Source organism: Lissotriton vulgaris, chromosome 9 (assembly GCF_964263255.1).
Source record: "Lissotriton vulgaris chromosome 9, aLisVul1.2, whole genome shotgun sequence".
Classification (NCBI taxonomy): Eukaryota; Metazoa; Chordata; class Amphibia; order Caudata; family Salamandridae; genus Lissotriton; species Lissotriton vulgaris.
This window is the reverse complement of record NC_141697.1, coordinates 904,154,131-904,173,891: the sequence shown is the minus strand read 5'-3', so window position 1 is coordinate 904,173,891 and position 19,761 is coordinate 904,154,131. Positions and strand designations below refer to the sequence as shown.

The 19,761-nt window shown below is 43.3% G+C and overlaps 1 protein-coding gene across 1 annotated transcript in view; it reads right to left on the bottom strand.

Annotated features, from left to right (window-relative positions):
- The window catches only part of EIF3K (eukaryotic translation initiation factor 3 subunit K), a 65,728-nt gene that overhangs the window by 29,311 nt on the left and 16,656 nt on the right, over positions 1-19,761 (bottom strand). The window contains exons 2-4 of the mRNA XM_086938684.1: positions 9,633-9,731; positions 3,557-3,677; positions 2,875-2,949 (exon numbers count right to left, since the gene is read on the bottom strand). Coding sequence (XP_086794810.1) covers positions 2,875-2,949; positions 3,557-3,677; positions 9,633-9,731 — 295 coding nt within the window. The remainder of the gene's footprint in view (positions 1-2,874; positions 2,950-3,556; positions 3,678-9,632; positions 9,732-19,761) is intronic.

The following is a 19,761-nucleotide window of genomic DNA, read 5'->3' as shown; positions in this document are numbered from 1 at the left end:
TCCACTGGGTGGCTCTACAGAACCACCTATTATGCCTCCCAGATAATGTGCTTCTGCCCTGCCCATCTCTCATGCCCTGTACCAGCCCCTCCCCCATGGAAGCAATGCCAAAAATGGTCATGTGTGACCTTGCTTATTGCTCTGAAGGTAACTATGTAAAAGTGCCGAACATAACCAATTTGCAGTTTTTTTGCAACGTGGTGCATGATAAGGTTAGCACAACTTCTTTTTTAAAGAACAATTAGCTGCTACTCTTAAGCACCTGCACTTTCTTAAAGCCACCAGACATAATCAATTTGCTGCCAGCACTTGAAGGCACTTGTCTGATCATTCTGTATTCGGGCATTTATTAGATTTTATCTGGCTCTTTCATAATGTCCTTGTATTGTGCTTTACTAAAAAAAAATAGTGTTGATCAGTACTGTAAAGGTATTAAATATCCATATACAATAAAGATCCCTTCATCGCAACTGATGCACACACTGCAACCGAAGTTTTGCTGATATTAACTAGCTCACGTGTATACTGATTGTGCAGGTATTTTACTTTGATTCTTTAATCTCCATGTACTGTGTTTTGTAATGTGTCTGATTAATGCTACCTCTTGTTTTGACCTTATTATCCTGTCATGCCAAGTGATGTTAAAAATTGCCAAAACCCAATAGAAATCAGTGAAAGGGTCTTTCAACCATTTCTGGTAGATGTGAGTATCCATGTCCTAATTTGTACGCAGGAAGAACTAATTAATCTCCAGAGTGACAGCACATGCAATTTAGCATACTCTCACTGGGAAAGTTTTGGCTGAAAATGTCCGCAGAACATTCAGGTAAGAGGGAAATTGTTGTCAAAACACTCTTGCCTTTAAATAATTAAGTAACAGACATTTGTAGAGTGAAAACATTCACCCCGAAGGTATCTCGGCTCTATAGCAACCTTGCCGGACCCTTAAACAGAATACAAACTTTTTTCTGTACCATTTTTCCTATTCCATCTTGACTGTGGCCCTTAGTCCTTTATTGGAAATAGACAGGTTTTTAGATTTTTCCTAAAGCAGCTGAAATTTTCACTGGCTTTAAAGTAAGCTGGAAGCTTGTTCCACAATTGGACTGCCTTGATCTGGAAAGTCCTTCCACTCGACCTCACTTTTCTGAATTTCGGGATACAGGCAGATCACCCCATGAGGACCACAGGTTCCTCAGTGGCTTATAGTGACTGAAATTCCTTTTAGCAGCACAGGTCCTGTTCTATTTAAGGCCCTGTAGACCACACTCTTTTACTGGAAGCAGTATAGCTCTCTAAAGGATCTCGAGAAGGAGTCGTATCTCGATTTATTCCGTGCAAGTTTTGCTGCTGTTGTTTGTACCCTATATAGTCTCCTAATTAGGGAGTCTGGTGATCCCAGTAAAAGTGCATTGCAATAGTCCTTTCTACTCAAGACAGTACATCGAACCACTAATTTTCAAGCTGGCTGGGGCAATAGTGGAATAATTTTTCGAACATTCCTCAGCAGTCCGAAGCACGTGGCTGCTTTTTTGTTAATATTCGTTTCAATGGATAGGTTCCCATCTACGTATATACCCAGGTTTCACATTACTTCAGATATCTTACGATTATCTGTGCTGGTCCATGGTAAGAAATCAATCGGGAGTGAATGGAGCTATGTGGAGAGAAAGCAACATAATTCAGTTTTTCCTCTATTACACTTTAATTAGTTCTTTTCCAGTTAGCCTGCAGTCTCTTTTAAGCACATGCAAAGCTCCTCTACAGGGGTATGGCTATTCTTGTCCGGAGACTGGATTAACTGTGTATTATATGCACAGTTTACAAAGGAGATCAAGGTACGATCTGCTGAGGGTCAACAATGTTCGTAAATATATATTGAAGAGAATAGGGCTCAATGTTGACCCCTTGGGTCCCTGTGTTCTGTTTTCTTAAACTTCGAGGAAAGGAGGGAGTGAGATTGCTTGGGACCTGTTTGACTAACAGCATCTCATTCTCCTTGCAACATTCAGATTCCACAACTGTACCATGAAATATTTTTTCACCCACCCACGGGCAAGCAAAAAGCGGATCAAAATCCTTTGCACTGGTCACAAAGTAACCAATTAACAGTGCGCGTCATCACGGAATTGCTCTGTACAGTCAGTCAGTAAAAGTGTTCTAAAGCCACGGAGAGGTAGCAGGAGGGGCATTGAAAAATAAATATTCATTTAAACAAACAGGTGAAAAATCCCACAGCGAACATGAGCCTGTTACTGAATGTTGCAGTGTAAACGTTACAATGATGTAGAAAATAATCTCGAGGGCTGCAAATGTTCAGGGACTCAGTGCCAATTTATTTAATGAGGCACAACTGAAGACAGGTTTACTGGAGCACAATAGCACTTCAATGATCTCAACATATGTGATACCACAAGATACCAGCCTCGGTGAAAAAGAATATCTGTAACTGTACTCTGTAGAGCACACATGGAAGTGTAGGATATAAAGGGCTTGTGGCAGGATTAGGGCAAAATATTGTAAGAAGTGAGGCTCACCCTTGTGTCAGGTTCGCATGCCATCATGGGTATCAATGTTACATGGACTTTTATTTACACTAGTACATTAATCATTGATTGGGGTATTGCGAGCTTGGGCATGAAATGGAGACTAGGGTGAAGATGTGGACCTTCAAGGAAGGGAAGGCATCAAGAAAAAGTTGCACTTACTCAGCCTTAAACTAATGAGCAAATCAAAATTTATAGGTAGCAGACCTGGCAAACAAACGGTGTCTGCTAGCCATAGAACAAAAGGGAGCCACATTCAGACTGAATGCAGAATCAAATATAAAGTTACTAATGAAAAGGTTAAGTCTAGTTTGCTATGAATACACACCCAAAAAGATTGGAAATGGCAGGTCTCCAGAAGGTCTCCAAGGTACAAGATCTGTCTGATTGGCCTTTCTTCTTGCTAAAATAAAGATTAGGTCAAGGGAAAAATACAAGAATATATATCGCAGACAAACCATTCTCACCAAAAGAGGCTGCAATCCCCTGCCACCTTCACTCACTCTCATTCTTGTTTTTTTCATTATTCTCCAGCCTTCTCCCCACCAGCACCTGCCTTTTGCTAAAGATTCTTTTTTCAAAGTTGTTTGAGGGGGAATTATCAGCCAATGAAGGGTTTGCAACTTTTCTCCTCTGATAGAATGGACTTCTCGCGGGACATCTTAATCTTGGCAACGTTATTAATTTCACAAACTTGGTGAAGTTAAAAAACTTTAAAAATGGCACAACAGGTGGAAGTTAAACTGCCCAACTCTGCAAAGGGTGAAATAAGTCTGTGTGCCAGCTCATAGTGCTATCTTCGGCTAGCGTAGACTTCATGCAGCTTAATACTCCAAGCATCCCACAAGACTCCCCAAGATCATTAAGACACAAAGAGTAATCTGTTCAGTGGTGAATTCAGCAATGACGATAGACACCAGATCTAGTGCCAATGTTCTTTTGTGGGAACGCATATTATTCATTAGCGTTCCACCATCCACCAGGACGAACAGAAGATAATAGAAGGATACATGTGCCTGATCGATCATACACTTGCAGAGCGTAAAGTCAGTGTGAGGGAGGTTTGTCAAAGCTTTCAATAGGATCTGAGCCGTTACTGACGTCTGGAAGTAAGCAGGGTTGAACTGATACCTGGAAGAGATAAAGAGTAAAAGTAAGGAGGCTGAGAAAATATGGGGCACTGCTCAGATTTAGCATTTGCTATCCTAGAGTTTGAGAATACCAGGACATATAGTCTAGAACACAATTTTTACAAGGCAATGCACAAAATAGTGACCAGGTCATTAGGAGACAAAATACATTTGGAGACCAACACCTGCTCAAAGATCCCTCATTTAACTGCATGAAGCAGGGGAAAATAAGGCCAAGTCGATGTCTGCAATTCATATCGCGACATGCAGTGACAATAGATGATCTAGCCAAAAATGATACATCTAACTTACACATTTATGCTCCTCGCTGTTACAGTGAAGTACAGAATTGTATAACAACCCAGCATATTGTCACCTTTGAATACTTGCCGAACAGTAAAGCAGACTTTTCTTCAGCAGGGCATTGCTATGTATGTTTATAATCCAATAAAGAAAAGTGAATCCACAGAACAGTGATCAACAATCAAGTATGTGTTTTCATTAGACCAATTTTCAATTAGTATAAACAAAAGGATTCTACCAATGTGTAACAGTGACTATTTTTATTTTTACTTTTCTATATATAGTGTGATACTAGGCTCTCTCTTGGTTCTGAAAAGACGAGAGCACTATGTGCTTTTTAAAATACCCCTCACACACTAAAAAGTCCTTTAGTGTCATGCTTCATCATGGGGGTCTTCCCGTCCCTCTACGGGGCGGGGCGTGCTACGACCTACGAACTACGTGGGAGCACTAGTTATTATGACAGAAGGCTATGTGTTGGTGCTGTGTAAGTGATGCCAGTGAAGTGTAGGGACCTAAATATGTGAGTGCAAGTAAAAAAGAAAATTAAAAATTCCCTGGCTAGTAGAAAAAATACATTTTATTCACTTCTCTGGCTGGGAACATTAGGAAGGGGGTTTTGAGGTAGAGCAATTAGCTTACTACCTGGTCGACATGTTTCGTAAGCAGTCCCCTACTGCTTACTCATCAGGACCTTCTAGTGGTCCCTACTACACAATGCTCGGTTGTAAAGTGGTAAGCCTCCAGTCCTACAAACAGGTAGCAAAAATAGGCTGCCTGTTTGAGCTTCAGGGCATGAGCTGGCCCTAGGTGAAGCGTGATTTGTTGCCAAAATGTTATCAAACATATTGACCTATTGCGGTCTCTGTAAGGGCAAATTGGAAAAAAGAGAGAGAAACAGAACATATTTATGTATATGTAAAGTTATTGGCGTATAGCACATATCGTTCGTAATAGCAAAGATCACACTGTTCATGGGTGACCTCTCGTTACTGAAGCAAGCACACTGGGCTTCATAGACAGAGAAGCGAGTTAAATGTAACTTCCTCTGACGGTTCGTTTGTCAATTATGGCTCAACGCGTATCATGCAACCCCATTAATGTGAGGGCAGACTCATCTCAACATGCACACACCTGTGACTCGATACATTAAAAACAACACCCTGGTAAGGGGAGAAACTTTAGGAGACCCGATCTTTGCGATAAAAACACTAAAGATATAAAATGCCAATAAACAGTGTCGATAGACCCAAGTAGAGGTGTTATACATACTAGTTCGACAATTGTTGCATGCACCATGAGCTGGCAGGCGAAGGGTGTTCCAAGCGGTAAACTGTAAAAGAAAACCACACCCTTTCGTCAATTACGTGTTAGTCCGTAATTTGTTTTTGCCTCGTGGACCAAGTTTTTAGAGACTTGTGGTCGGAGTCTATTACTTACATTTACCCCATAAGTGCAATGCCTTATTCCTACCCTTGTGCCGCTCCGTGGACTACTGGCGTCCTGCATCTGACGTCTTTAAAACACATTGAGATTGCATTGTCATCTCTGTTGCCAAGTGTCGGCAAACACTAGTGCGCTAACCTAAAATGGCCGCCGACCGCGGGACATCTGGTGGGAAGAGGATGGTTTTCCGGAAGTCTTTCTACTATTCCCATGTAATCGAAAAAAGTTCAGTGTTGTGAACTGTTCCAAAATGCAAAAACAATTGTTTATTTGTACATCTGGGCCTCGCTGTGTTGGAAAAAGAGGTTTTCTTGAAATTACATGGGTGGATGTAATCCTAAAAATGATTCTATACAGATCAAACGGAGATTATATTTGAGGCATTGCACAGCGGTGATAATTAATATACAAAGTCAGATGTTCACAATGCACTCATGTATACAGACAAAAGTTTAAGACGCATTAGTGCATTAGGACGAAATTAGGATCGTATTGGGGATATTGCACAGCGGTAATGGCTAATGTACATAGTAAGATAATCACAATGTACTCCTGGAAAACGCTAAGATAACAGTAGATTGGGTGGTATGTTGTAGTTGCCACTCCCATGAGTGACCTCAAATGTATTTCAACCTACAGTGACTGCACAGACATATTGCGCCACAGAGGTTTATAGTTAACATGTTTCAGGTATTTACAGAATCCCTCCTAATTGGCAGACCAGAGTTGAAGGACGACGGTTGCGTACTCTTATAGCTGACCCCAGGGTATTTCATCGTTCAGACCATTTTTGTTAGACTTGATACGGAAGACCCACCTCTGTTCTTTTTCTAGGAGGTGATTCTCATTATCGACCTGTTCTATTATGGTCCAAGAGATGTCCTCAGGTTTGTGGCCGCTTTCCAAGAAATGGTTGGTCAGTTTTGTGCTTGATTTCCTGCATTTTATTGTGATTTTATGTTTATTTATTTTATTTATTTAAACTTTTACCGCGCACAGCTACCCACAGTGGGTTTCCCGGCGCTAGGGACAGACTGGAGAAGAAGATATCAGATAGCCAGCATGCAGGTACCAACTACTTATGAGAACAACAGCGTTTTCAGTGCTCTGCGAAAACGAAGAAGACTGGTCTCTAATTTAAGGGCAGTGGGCAGGGCATTCCAATATTTGGGACCAAGATAGGAGAAGGAACGTCCCCCCATCCTTGCCAGCTTAAATCTTGGTATAGAGAAATTGCCAATTTCTGAGGATCGTAAGGTACGTTTGGGCCTGTAAAGTTGCACCAGCTTTTGTAAGTAAGTAGGTGCAATGCCTTGCTTGATCCTAAACATGTAGCATAATGCCTTAAACTTTATGCGGCTGGAGATCTTCAACCAATGAAGATCATGCAAGGCAGATAATGCAGAAGTTCTTCTAGGGACATTCTTCAAGAGTCGCGTGGCTGCATTTTGTACAACCTGCAATACTTTAACAGTGGCTACATCAGCACCCAAATATAGTATGTTACCATAGTCCAGGCGAGATGTTATCAATGCCTGGACAACCATTCTACGTGAAGGAATGGGAAGCACCATAAGATCTTTTGTAGCAACCTAAGAGTAGAAAAACAGGTTGCTGCGACCTTAGTGGCCTGCTGCTTCATAGTTAACTTGTCGTCAATTTGGACGCCCAAGTTACGTACAGCATGTGTGGGTACAGGAAGTGCACCCATCTCATTTGGCCAATGCTGAGGGCCCCAGAGGTTCTTATTTTTTCCCAGAATGACCACCTCTGTCTTCTCCCCATTCAGTTTGAGACAGTTCCTCTGCATCCAGTCCGCCACAAGAATGAGGCCCGACTTTAGTGCAGAGGGGTTATTCTCGTCTCGCCCTGATAGGGAGAAGACAATCTGGGTGTCATCAGCGTAAGAGAACAGGGTCAGCCCCGCCTGCTCTACGATGTTAGCCAAGGGTTTTACATAAAGATTGAATAATAGGGGGCTGAGTATGGACCCTTGGGGGACACCCCGCGCTGAGGGACAGACCGCTGATGCCGCCTTAGGGGAGAAAACTTGAAAGGTTCGCTCGCCAAGAAAGGAGGCCACCCAGGCTAAGGCCCTACCAGTCACGCCAAGTGACCGCAGAGAGTCAAGAAGGATGGGATGTGACACAGTGTCCCCTGTTCCCCCTATCCTAGTCTTTATGGCCCTGCTCATCATGCCTACATATTCCAGATGATGAGATACACGACATTGAAACTGTTGCAATTACTCAAACTTCTCTGTTCCCACGTGGTCCCATTGTTGAAAGTTAGTTTCTTACTCTTCTTGGTCAGACAGCATACTTTGCACCCACCACATGGGTGGTGCCCTTGTACAAAGCTTAGATTTCTTTGCGAGTTGGTTTTGTCCGCTTTCGGTCCTGTGTGTACCAAGATGTCTCTTACACTTTGTGCTTTCTTGTGAGAAAAGATTGGTTTTGGTATCTGAAGATCACCACTGTTCAAAATCTTCCAATTGTTGGTGATGATTTTGGTCACTTGGTTCGAGCTCGTATTATAAGTGGTTACACAGATGGGTCTCTGCTCTTCCTCTTTAGGTACCCTCTCTTCAAGAAGGCTTTCTCTGCAGTTGTTTTTCGCCCTCTTATATGCCTGGTCAATGATTTTTTTTGGATACTTGCGGGTTTCCAATTTCTTCCGTAGGTCTCTGGACTGTAGTTTGAAATTTCCAATTTCTGTACAATTCCTGCGGAGGCGCAGGAACTGGCTATACGGTAAATTGTCCCGTAGATGTTTCGGATGGAAACTTGGGTACATTAACAAGCAGTTCTTGGAAGTGCTCTTAAAGTGTGTGGTGGTCATCAGTCTACCATTTTTGGGGAAGATATTCAGATCTAAAAATACCAGGTTGCTGTTCGAGGTGGTGCTGGTAAATTTCAGGAACTCATCCAGCCTCCGCAGGAGAACGGAAGAAATTGTGATCCTCCTTGTAGACAATAGACTCTTTGCTGGCTCTCACTTAACCTCTTCAGAGCGGCGCGAATTTTCGCGCTGTGCTGAAGGTTCTATTGAGTGAGCGGGGCCATGACGGAGTGGTTCCGTCATTAGCACAGCTCAACCGGCGCTCATGACGGAACCACTCAGTCATGAGCACCGAAGAGGTTAAGGACTTCTCCCCAAACCCCATTATATTGGGCCCTTCCTTCAACCCCCTGTCCCCTAACCATTTGAAGGAACAGTTTGAAAAAACGATCTCTCATTCCACTATAAATATGTCGTTCTTAGTATAAACAAGCATAACAGCTCGGTCGGGTAATGTGCCTGTTGCATGCATCATTGTGTAACTTGAAGATAAGAAGTTTGAATTCTGGGAGACCAACTGCACCTTTCATTCTTCTGACTGCCTCTTGTGCATCTTATCACATAAGGCTGGTATAAACACTGGGTCTTAGGAGTCTTCTATTTAATTGCAGAACACGATACAACATCAGTCTACTGAAATCAAATGAAGATCTCCAGCCACAAACCATTTGCATTAAGACACCCAATTTATACAGGCACATGGCTTTGATTTAGATCTGCAACAACGGATCTTGCAGTTGTACGCACATTTGGACTTCTGCAATATTATTCAATGATCTTGTCTTGATGCAGGGGAGTAAATCCCACAATAAGTGTAAGGAGAGGACGTTTCAAGATGTTGTTATCCTTGAACATTTTTGAAAGTCCACAAATATGTGAGGTTGTGGCCATTCATACATCCCTTTCCCATCATGGAAATGTCCAAAGACGTGTGCATGTCAAGGGCAGGAGTAAGCACCTTTCTAGGATGGGAAGGGGAACGGAACAACATCTTACAGGTTGTCAGCGAAGGGTATTGTTCCCCGGAGCAGAAAAAAAAAGTGCCATGGCTCAGAAACTTTGGCATTCCACAATGTGGACTTGAAATATGGTGTAAAATTTCACACTGGGGAAATATCAACAGAAAAAAAAAAATTACTTTCCCAGAATTACGCCTGTAAACCGCACTGCTTAAAATAAAAATAAAACCTCTGGAAAGTATTATAAATAGGAAAAAAGTGGTATGTCTGCACAAATCTAGAGTAACTGCATGAAGATTTGCAAACCTTTTTGTGGATCAGGTCAGTGTTTACAGGGCCAAGTCAGTTATTACACTATAACAAATTCAACTGAACAAACATTATCGGTTTGAGTAGATAAGACTTACAGCTTGAGTACTGCTAGATTGGCTTCTAGATCATAGGCATTTTCTTTGGCCTGGGTTTCCACATAACGCTCCAGAGTTGCCAGGTTTTCAGGATTATACCTAGCAAAGAAAAAGAATCACAAACAATAAACATTTGTCCATGTGATGACCATGCTCAGTAAAGGTAAGACTTCACATCTCTAATGTTAAACTTGACTGTATAAAGGGAATCTAAATGTCAAAAAAAGGTGCAGAGAGCAATACCAGTTTGATTCATTCACATTAATCCCAAACCGTATAAAGAAGAGTAAAGAAAAGAGAAAGGATAAAATTCAACGACACCATGCAACCCTTCCCCTGCCACCCACCCCACCCAAAAAGCAGTTACAATCCATCTTGTCTAACACTAAACACAGGACTCACTACATAATACTTCACCCAAAGTTAATACATCGTTCAAAATGTCTTGGTGCCTGGCCAATATGTTATGCGATTAAAACAAGAAGTAATCACCTTGTAACGAACCATGGTGAAAAGACTGAAACTGAAAAACCGATAAAGAAGTCTCACTTTAACCTAAAAGCAAGATGAAAAGTGATTAAATATGCCCCCATTGTTGAAACTGTATGGCGCAAGTGATCTAGGTTAGTGGACAGACACATTTGGTGCGGAGACTCTCCGCAACTAGCAGGTTAAAATCCCTGGATGATAGAAGTGGAGCGACTCACATTCTTTGTGCACCAAACCCACCTGACTGCTCGTCAACCCACATTATAACCATCATAGATCCCTATGGGTATATTACAACTGTCCAATAAAATTAATCAGAGCTCACAGTCAAAAATATGCTTTTTTCTCCAATAATTTTCTTGAGCAGCAATTTCAAAAAGTGCACGTTATATGCCAACTCATAAGAAACTACAGTAGCTCAGCATGGGATACCAACCAGTCTAGTTCTGTGCACACATTTTCCATACAGTAAGGATTACTAGGATCAACTAAGGAGTGCACACAATCGTTAACAAATTGATTACAAAATTAAGATTTTTTTTAAAGAAATAAGGATTACTATTTAAAACACCTTTAAACTAACAATTTAGATATTTTTTTCAGGATGCTTTACAGCAACTGTGGTTATTACACTACTGAAATGGCCAACAATGTTTAGTGCTGGAGTTGTTGTTGGAGAACACTTCTGTTTAGTTAAAATAAAGAATAGGCCATCTGTAATTGAAATAACAATGTTGGCAACTTCCGATACAGGAATTCTTTAAAACTCAAACATGTCATAATTAAGATACAACAAAATAAACTAGATACAAATGCCTACTTTCGTACTTTCGGAGAAAAAAACGATTAGGAAAACATATACAGAATCCAGATGACACAGAAATGTATTGTGTGTTAATATTTAGTGATAATAAGCCCCTGGTCTCCATTCTCTATATTTAGCTTGGACCTTTAATTCTTCACTGTCTAAGAAATTCTGGTCTGACACACAGGATTTCCTAATTATGATCTTTAGAAGAATCAACATTACACGAATGCCACAACCAAGGCTCCCTGTTTTCACTGATTTTTACAGCTAAATACTGCCAGACCAATGGTTGTGCAGACTGATAAGGGAGTTATAAAAGGGGAAAGAATTTCTAATAAAGATTTCAGCTACTGCTGCAAAACCCACCGACAAATTCCAGTAGATTTTGTTCCATTCTTTGAAGAAAATGCAATTGCCTGGTTGGGGAACGGCCAAAGAGACTTCCTCCTTGCGCATCACAAGGAGATTATCTCCGCTATAATGCAACTACAATCTGGCAAAGCCCTGGGGCCAGACGGCCTCCTGGCTGAGTTTTATAAAACATTTCGCCATTTGATCATCCCGATACTGTGCCAGGTATTTAAGGAGGCTCGTGAATCAGGCATTTTGCCTCAAACAATGCACGAAGCACTCATTATTTCCTTAGACAAACCAGGAAACACAACCACACAAGCTGATTCGTACAAGCCCGTCACTTATCAATGTAGGCACCAAGATCCTAGCTAAACTAATCGCGAATCTCATCAGTTCTCTTAAGCCGGTGTTGGTCTTTCCTGACCAGTCGGGTTTTGTCCCAACTAAAGGAACATCCCATAACTTACGCACCCTCTTCGCGTTACTCCACGACATCGACGAGAATGTGGCCGCTATTTTTCTTGATGCCACAAAGGCATTTGACTCTGTGGAATGGGGCTATTTATCCTTTGTACTTTTGCGCATGGGCATCCCTCTCCCATTCTTAGCCTGGATACATTTATTGTACACGATTACAAGCCACGGTGATGGTCAATGGCATGCGGTCTTCCACCTTCCCAATAGCCAAGGGGACCAGAGAAGGGTACCCTCTATCCCCCCTTCTATTTACCCTGGCTATCGAACCCCTCCGCGCCGAAGTCAAACAACACTATTGCGACCACGCCAATATTTACCCAGAAAGACAAATACTCATCTCTTTATATGCTGATGACCTCACCCTTTACCTACGACATCCGGATGTAAGCCTGCACACCATTCTCAGACTATTCATTCTCTTTGGGCAACTCTCTGGAGTCAATATCAACTGGGGGAAATCCCAGATATATCCCCTCACCGACGCCACTCCAAAATTTGCACCGGATCATCATCTGAAGTGGTGTGACAACACACTTACCTATCTTAGTATAGTCATCTCCCGCAACCGCGAAGAGCTGATGAGAGCTAACTACGGACGCGCGCTGGATTCAATAGCCGATAAAATTACGAGATGGGTTGCACTGTCCCTATCTATGGCTGGCAGAGCTGCTCTTATAAAGATGGTTATATTGCTCAAGCTATTATATCTGTTTATCAATATACCCTACGCCCCCAGCTGCAACTTTTTCTCTTCCATTAGGACTCGGCTCATACGACTCACCTGGGGAGAGAAACAAGCCAGGCTGCGCTGGGACACCCTCACGCGACCATTATGCGCAGGGGGGTTCGAAATACCAGACGTGGAGTTATACTTTAGCTGTGCACAAGCTCACTTTGCCGCGTATTGGATGAAACCCCCCCCCCCACATGCTCCACGTTGCGATTGAAGATGGATACATGGCCCCTACTCCCTGCACGGCCTACCCGAGCACCCCTGCCGCCCGAGAAGCCTCCACTACTGTCCAATGCACCACTAGCGCCTGGCAAGATCTAGCTAACTCCACACAATTCACACTGCTATACTCCCCTCTCCTGTCTCTACCCGGGCGACAGGATATCCCGGTGACACAAGAAGGCGGATGCCGCAGACTCCTTCGTAAATTATCTATACAAACCTGGGGACAACTGTACACTAGGGGGAAGTGCCGCAGGAGCGAAGAGTTTTTCGGCGCTACAAATCCCACCCCCCCTCAAGCAATTTTACTATATCAGATGCATCAAAATGTGAAAGCCATTATACCCTATTTCCACAAGAGCCCCTCGTTATGTCCCCACTACATGCACTCCTGCAACAGACTGCCCCCGCACATGTGATATCACTATTATACTGCACGGTACAAACAGACAAAGACTATGACCCCCCCCCCCATTGGCCAGGAGCAGATGGGAAGAGGAACTAGGACACCCCGTAACTGACGAGCAGTGGTCCTTTTGCTGCTGGCAAACAGGAGATATCTCCGCTAGCAGCAGATTTAGAATCATTCCCTATAAATATGTGTATCGCCTCTATTATACACAGGGCAATTACATCGCCTAACACTACAGGAGAACGACAAATGTGACCGATGCGGCGGAGAGGGCGCTCACATGTAGCCTGGACCTGCCCACCCATCCAACGCTTATGGTCTGAGATACTGAAGGCGTTAGACTACCTGACAGGACTACACATTCCAGAAGATCCCCCGACCGCACTATTGGGATACACTGAACCCTTTGCCACCAAAGTGCGGAGATACACTTCTCTTGCACTCCTTCATGCCATGAGAAGGATTGCCTGTAGGTGGGGAAGAGGGAGGGCGCCAAAATTCAAGGACTGGCTCCAAGATCTATTGCCAAGAGCAACTACATACTTATGTGGACATTCAACCCCCCTCCTTTCGCTCACGGGATATCTGGGCCCCCTTACAAACATATCTATTGGAACACTTTTCCACCACAGAAACTACAACACCCCCCGTAATGCCCTAAAGTGGAAGTATGAAGGGATGCAAGGAGAACCCCCACCTCAGTAAACACACATTATATACTGGAGACCATGGGTCAACACGGGACATCACCTCATACCCCACGAAACAGAATGCGTCACCAAATCAGACATGCATACTTCACTCACAGTGCAATTGTGGAAATGTTATTTTAATAGTTCTTGTTTGTTGTTACATGACTGCAGATAATCTACTGCCTTCAATACACAGTTCTCCTACTAACAAGGCCGGCCCGCTGTGGTTGTAGGCGCTTACTGTATACTCCCCCCACCCTCCACCGTAGTTATATTATCTCCAGGCACAACATATCGCAATGCTGGCCCTACCAGGGATGTTGGCAGTATGCTGTGGATTGCATTTCTTTACCTTTAATAAAGGTTTTCAAAACTTTACAAAAAAAATTAAAAAAAGATTTCAGCTACTGCAGATATACACATGTATACGCGAGAATGATTATGTTTTCATATGAGTGTGTTGCATACAAGTGATGCATAGTGTACGTCCTTCTTAAAGCAGCAATAGCCATCAGCCATTCAAGTAAGAGTGTGCCCTTATCTGTTAAATAAAGGCAGGAAAATATTAGTTCCAGCTTGATTAAAAAAAACACAAAATAAGTATGGATTAAAATAAACAGAAAAGTGTAACGTATAAATGGCATAATAAAGGAAGCCCTAATCCCACCATCAGTACATTGCTTCATGCTTCTGGTAATGTGCAGAGGGGATCAATGTGGACTATAAAAGAGAACAGGAAGGGTAGACATAGAGAATGGTTAAGAACTTTTAGGCAAGAGGAAAGCTTTGTGCAATGAAAATAATATGTACATCATTCCAGCATTTTAACACTGGCACAATAACTGGTGCATAGTATGCGATGTGTTCCCGTTCCCTGTGTATCTGAAGTGGAATGCTGACAGTAAATGATGTAATATAACAATGTTGTTTGGTGTGGAACAGTTGGAAGGTGGATGGATCTCTGACAGACTTATCCGCTGTTGCTGTAACCAAACGGCCTAAGATTAAATCAAGAACTTATTTTCTACCGAGTGGCAACAGACTCTTGTATGAAGGTGTTTTATCCTCAACACTTTGGCACCAAGGATGGCTTCCACTGCAGACAACACAATATATTCAACAACATCATTCACTCTCAGCATTCCAGGCACCCATTCAGACATACAGAGAATGGGAACACAGGATACTACAGGGTGGCTCTAAAAAAATGGTATAACTTACCCAATACCTTCCCTGAAACTCCATGTTTGATAATCCTCAAGAACAGATCCTTTGTCTGTTCATAGAACACTGTGTTGCTATTGTGCAGTCACACACTACCAGAACAGGTCAACACAGCAAAAGCAGAAAAAAATAACTAGCAAGGGGAAAAAATAAATTCAGTCAATACCTTAGAACAGAGGTCTTCAAACTTTTGGATGCCGAGACCCCCCTGTCAACATTTTCAAGCGTAAGGACCCCCTCCTGACAAAAATTTCTAAACGTCTAGGTTATGAGGATGGTGAGGACCAAATTATGCGACAGGCTTGACTAAATTGTGTGAGTAGAAAATGTAAATAATGTTCTGTGATGCATATTTTGGGGTAGCATTGCTTTATTTAGAATTTTTTTAAACACAGTAATACTAAGGAAAGATTTCACCCCACCAGTACCAGTTTATAACCAAAATACAGCAATTAACATCAGAAAGATGTCTAGTCAACCTCTGTGAAGGGCCTCCCAATCCGCAGGAATACGCGCTGCCACATTAGAAGCTCACCTGGCCATGGCCGGGAGCAGCAAGGGTGCATTCAAACCGTGGCGGTCTTGTGCAGAGTTAAGCAGTTTACCCATGCCCCTTTCCTCTCACCCCCTTCCTTCCACTTCCTTCCATCCCTCTCTTCTCTCCTCTCACGGCCCCGGATCCCTCTATCACATTGCAGGCAGATGGTTATTAGCCCCAGGACACCTTTTGGTAACAGTAGCGCACTACAATGTAAATAATAAGCAGAAGCAGGGTATCCACTAGACCCGAAATTCGGGGGGGGGGGGGGGGGGGGGCTTAACACTCCCAGCCAGGGCTTGTCCAAGCACTGTTAGCATACGGTGCAACAGTCTTTCCACCTTCTCCATGAATTCCCTCACTACCACTCACCAACAATACACCTCATCTCTCTATAGCACCTGTCTGACAAACATTTCATTTTTTTATAGCGCTACTCATAGTTTACTCACACTCAGTTCTGGGATGTGCATGGTACATCTTCTTTGTACCAGGCACTTTAACCTTCTGCACTGTGTGGGTGACAAGAGTGCCCATGTGACTGCACGGTGAGCAATGCAACAGTGTAAGAGTAGGGTAAAAGGAGTGACTGCAGGGTGAGTGAGGTGACCATATGAATTTGGGTTCAGCGGTAAGTGCAGAGTGGGAAAAATTAGTGCATGGTTAGTGATGGCCTTGTTTGAGTTAGCTACAGATTGAGCAGTAAGGGGGGGGGACAGGTGAGTGAAGTGTCACATGAGTGCAGGGTAAGAAGTGTGCTCGTGTGACTGCAGGGTGAGGTACAGAGTGAACAATGCAAGCAAATTTTTAGTGCAGTGATCACTGTGAGAGCAGGGTGAGCGGGTGATTGGTGTGAGTGCATGGTGATTGGTGTGAGTGCAGGGTGAGCGAGTGAATGATGTGAGTGCATGGCGATCAGTGTGAGTGCATTGTGATCAGTGTGAGTGTATTGTGATCGCTGGGAGTGCAGGGTGAACGTGAAAGTGAAGGTGAGAATGGAAGTGAGTAGTCTAAAAGCAGGATGCATTCCCAGAAACTTGAAGCGTAGGGTTTCATATATATGTTAAACTATTGCTATAATGGCATTAATCCGGGTTCGAGGGTGGAGGAAATAAAGAATGTGCTGATCCTGCAACAAACTTCCAGTCTAATGATTAGGGTTACCAGCTCATTATTTTGATGGCCCAGAAGTAAACAGTCACCTACAGCTGTATTTTTTTCACTTATCTGTGAATACTTAGAACAGCAAATATAAATAGAAAGCACTTTTATTTGTGTTCTAGGGATGCCTCAATGATCCATGACTAATAATTAAAGAGAATAAAGACAGAAAAGTCACATAATTAATTAATACATACTTTTTTATTTATAACTCAATTTAGTGTCAAGAGCAGGTCGCTGCAGAATCTTTAAACAACACATAGCAGGGATGTTTCTTTTGGCAACCCAACGTTATATTTCTTTTCATTAAATGCATTCTCACACTACAGCAGTAAGTGTAAAAATACAAATGTAAGGAATAGGCAGAGTGGGGGACCATTTAATGAGTGTCTGCCGTCTTAAAAGCGATCATGATATAACTTAATTCCCAATGCAGGTGAGGCACTTTTCAGCTCCCAGATAACAGTGGTCGCCGCACAGCTGGAGTCAATGTGTGCCACTCATTTATTAACACTTCGCCCCCACGCATGCAGGCTGTGGATGGCTCCAATGCAGGATTCAATCAACAAGCATTATTGGTACATAAACAGACTGTGATATCACTTCCTGAGTTTCCACTCATAGATCATGTGCACTTTTGTTTCACCCCAAACTCGATCTTCATTTAGAATGCAGAAATACATGCAGTCATTTCTTCTTTAAAAAATTATCCCCCGAAATCGCATTTCTTTGTCTGCTCCTAGCCATCCCCTCACCACCACTTCCTGCTGGTCAATTTAACTCCATCTCCCCTAAAGCATAGTTTAATGTGAGCGTGTTTAGCTTCGGCGCCTCGCTATGCCTTCCCCACCCATCACTGCTTGTAAGGTGGCTGTTCTGTGTTTAAAAAAAAGAAAGGCGCTGCTCTTCAAACGCTTCAGCAGGTCTTTAAAGACCATTAGCATATTTACATGCCTTTGTTAACTGATTACCAAAGCTTAGTTTTTTTTTATGGTTCCAGTACCCCCTGGGCCCTGGAACCATAAAAAAACTAACCTTTGGTAATCAGTTAACAAAGGCATGCAAATATGCTAATGGTCTTTAAAGACCTGTGGAAAAACTCGGGATGGAGATAAGACTCCAGACACTGCCCAGCCGAGGCCCCAGGAGCGCGAGCTGCACTGCAGCAGCCCGGGCTGAGACACAGGATGGGGGAGGAGGGGGGCTGAAGCCCTGGAGGCCAGGGCAGAAGTGTCACTGTGAAGGCGCGACCCCCTTTGCATCGCTCCACGGCCCCCCTGGGGGTCGCGCCCCACAGTTTGAAGACCCCTGCCTTAGAATATATTTTGAGTGTCTCCCCAACCTAATAGGATAGGTTAGTATTTGTATTTACTATGTGAAAGGGTGGACGAAAGAAAACACCCATTTATGGTGATGTGGTATGGAGAGCTTATCTAGAATTGGTGCAGCCAAAAGATACTGTACAATATTGTGGGGAGCAGGGTTATTTACTCGTACTCTAGAGTAACTATAACTCGCGCCCCCGCCATGCAGAGTATTGTCAACAATGATTGCATTTCAGATGTGATTAGAGATGTGTAATGTTTTAAGTCTACATTAATGTACTGTTGCCCTTTAACTCTGCATGGAATCTAGAACTCTGAACACTGTGCTGTGCCCTTCTGAGTCTCAGTTGACAGTTGTGAGGTCTGTGCTTTGGATGGGGTCTTTATTCCTTGTTACTTAATAAAGAAAATGTTATAACTTCCTATGTTTCCTGTGATGTATATGAAGAGGATCTTACAAGAGGCTATGAATTTTATCAATGAATAGGTCATGAGTGATTTAGTATGCAATGGTTAAGTAGTGCATGACAAGGGGGCAAGTTAGAGTTACTTTAGAGTACAAGAAATAGTTACTTCAGATAACTAGAACTGGTGAATTTCAGTGGTTTTGTTAGTTCCAAATGGTATGTGTTAGGTGCAACTTTCACCTAACTATAACATCCCTTTAACCTTTGCTTTTTTAGTGAATTTGTAAAGTTCTTTTTAATGTAACATTAGATATTCTTAAAATGTGTATCTAGAACATCACTTTAACCCTTGTTTTTTTCAGTGAATTTCCAGGGTTTTTTAAACAAAGTTAGATGTCCATCGTAATGCACAGTGGGGGCTGGACGAAGGGTCTGGCTTGGCACTGACCGTTGTGCTGCACCCATCCAAGCTTACTGCTCCTGCCCCCCTTCTCCTTGCCCTCCATTGTTCAAGTCCAAACGCCTTCCCCCTCGTCAACCTCTGTGTGGCAACTGTTCTGCCAATGCCCTTCCCTTCTGCCCTGCACAGTTACCTTGCTGCCCCTACCCACCTCCTCCTAGCCAGCCCCCTGTTGTCCAGGTCCATGCACCTCCCCCCTTCCCTCCTGCTCTTCATGGTAAGATGAGGTGCCACTACCCGCCAGTAAGCTTGATGTCCCTGCCCATTCCTTCTGGCCTCTGTTTCCTGAGGCTATGTCCCTATCATTGTCCAACTACTTAGCCTCTGTGCTTAGCTTGCTGCCCATATCCTCCTCCCCCTTGCTCTCCTGTGTCTGTGTGCATGCCCATACTCACTCCATTTTGTCCACAGTGGTCAATGGACTTGCCACTGCCCCGCCTCTCTACTCTGAGTGTTCTGTTGAGCTGCCACTGCCCCGCCCACCTGCCCAGCATGGTCACATGGCTGCCGCCTGTCCCTGCCCCCTCCACCCTGCCTTCCATTGTCAGAGTGCCATGCTCAGATCTCCTCCCACTTATACTCTATGGTCCATTTTGCTGCCACTCCCTTCTGCCCTTCATGCTCGGTTGTGTTGCAACTGCTCTTCAAGCCAACCCTCGGTGGTCTGTAGTGAAGCTCCTGCCCCTTTCCCCCTCCCTCTCTTGTTTGTGTCCGGCTCCTTCTCATCGCCATTGTACTTTGTGCATGGCCCTGCCCCCTTCCCACTTGCCTAAAATGGCTATTGTGCTGCCACTAACCCTCCTGCTTGCCATACATGGAATGTTGTG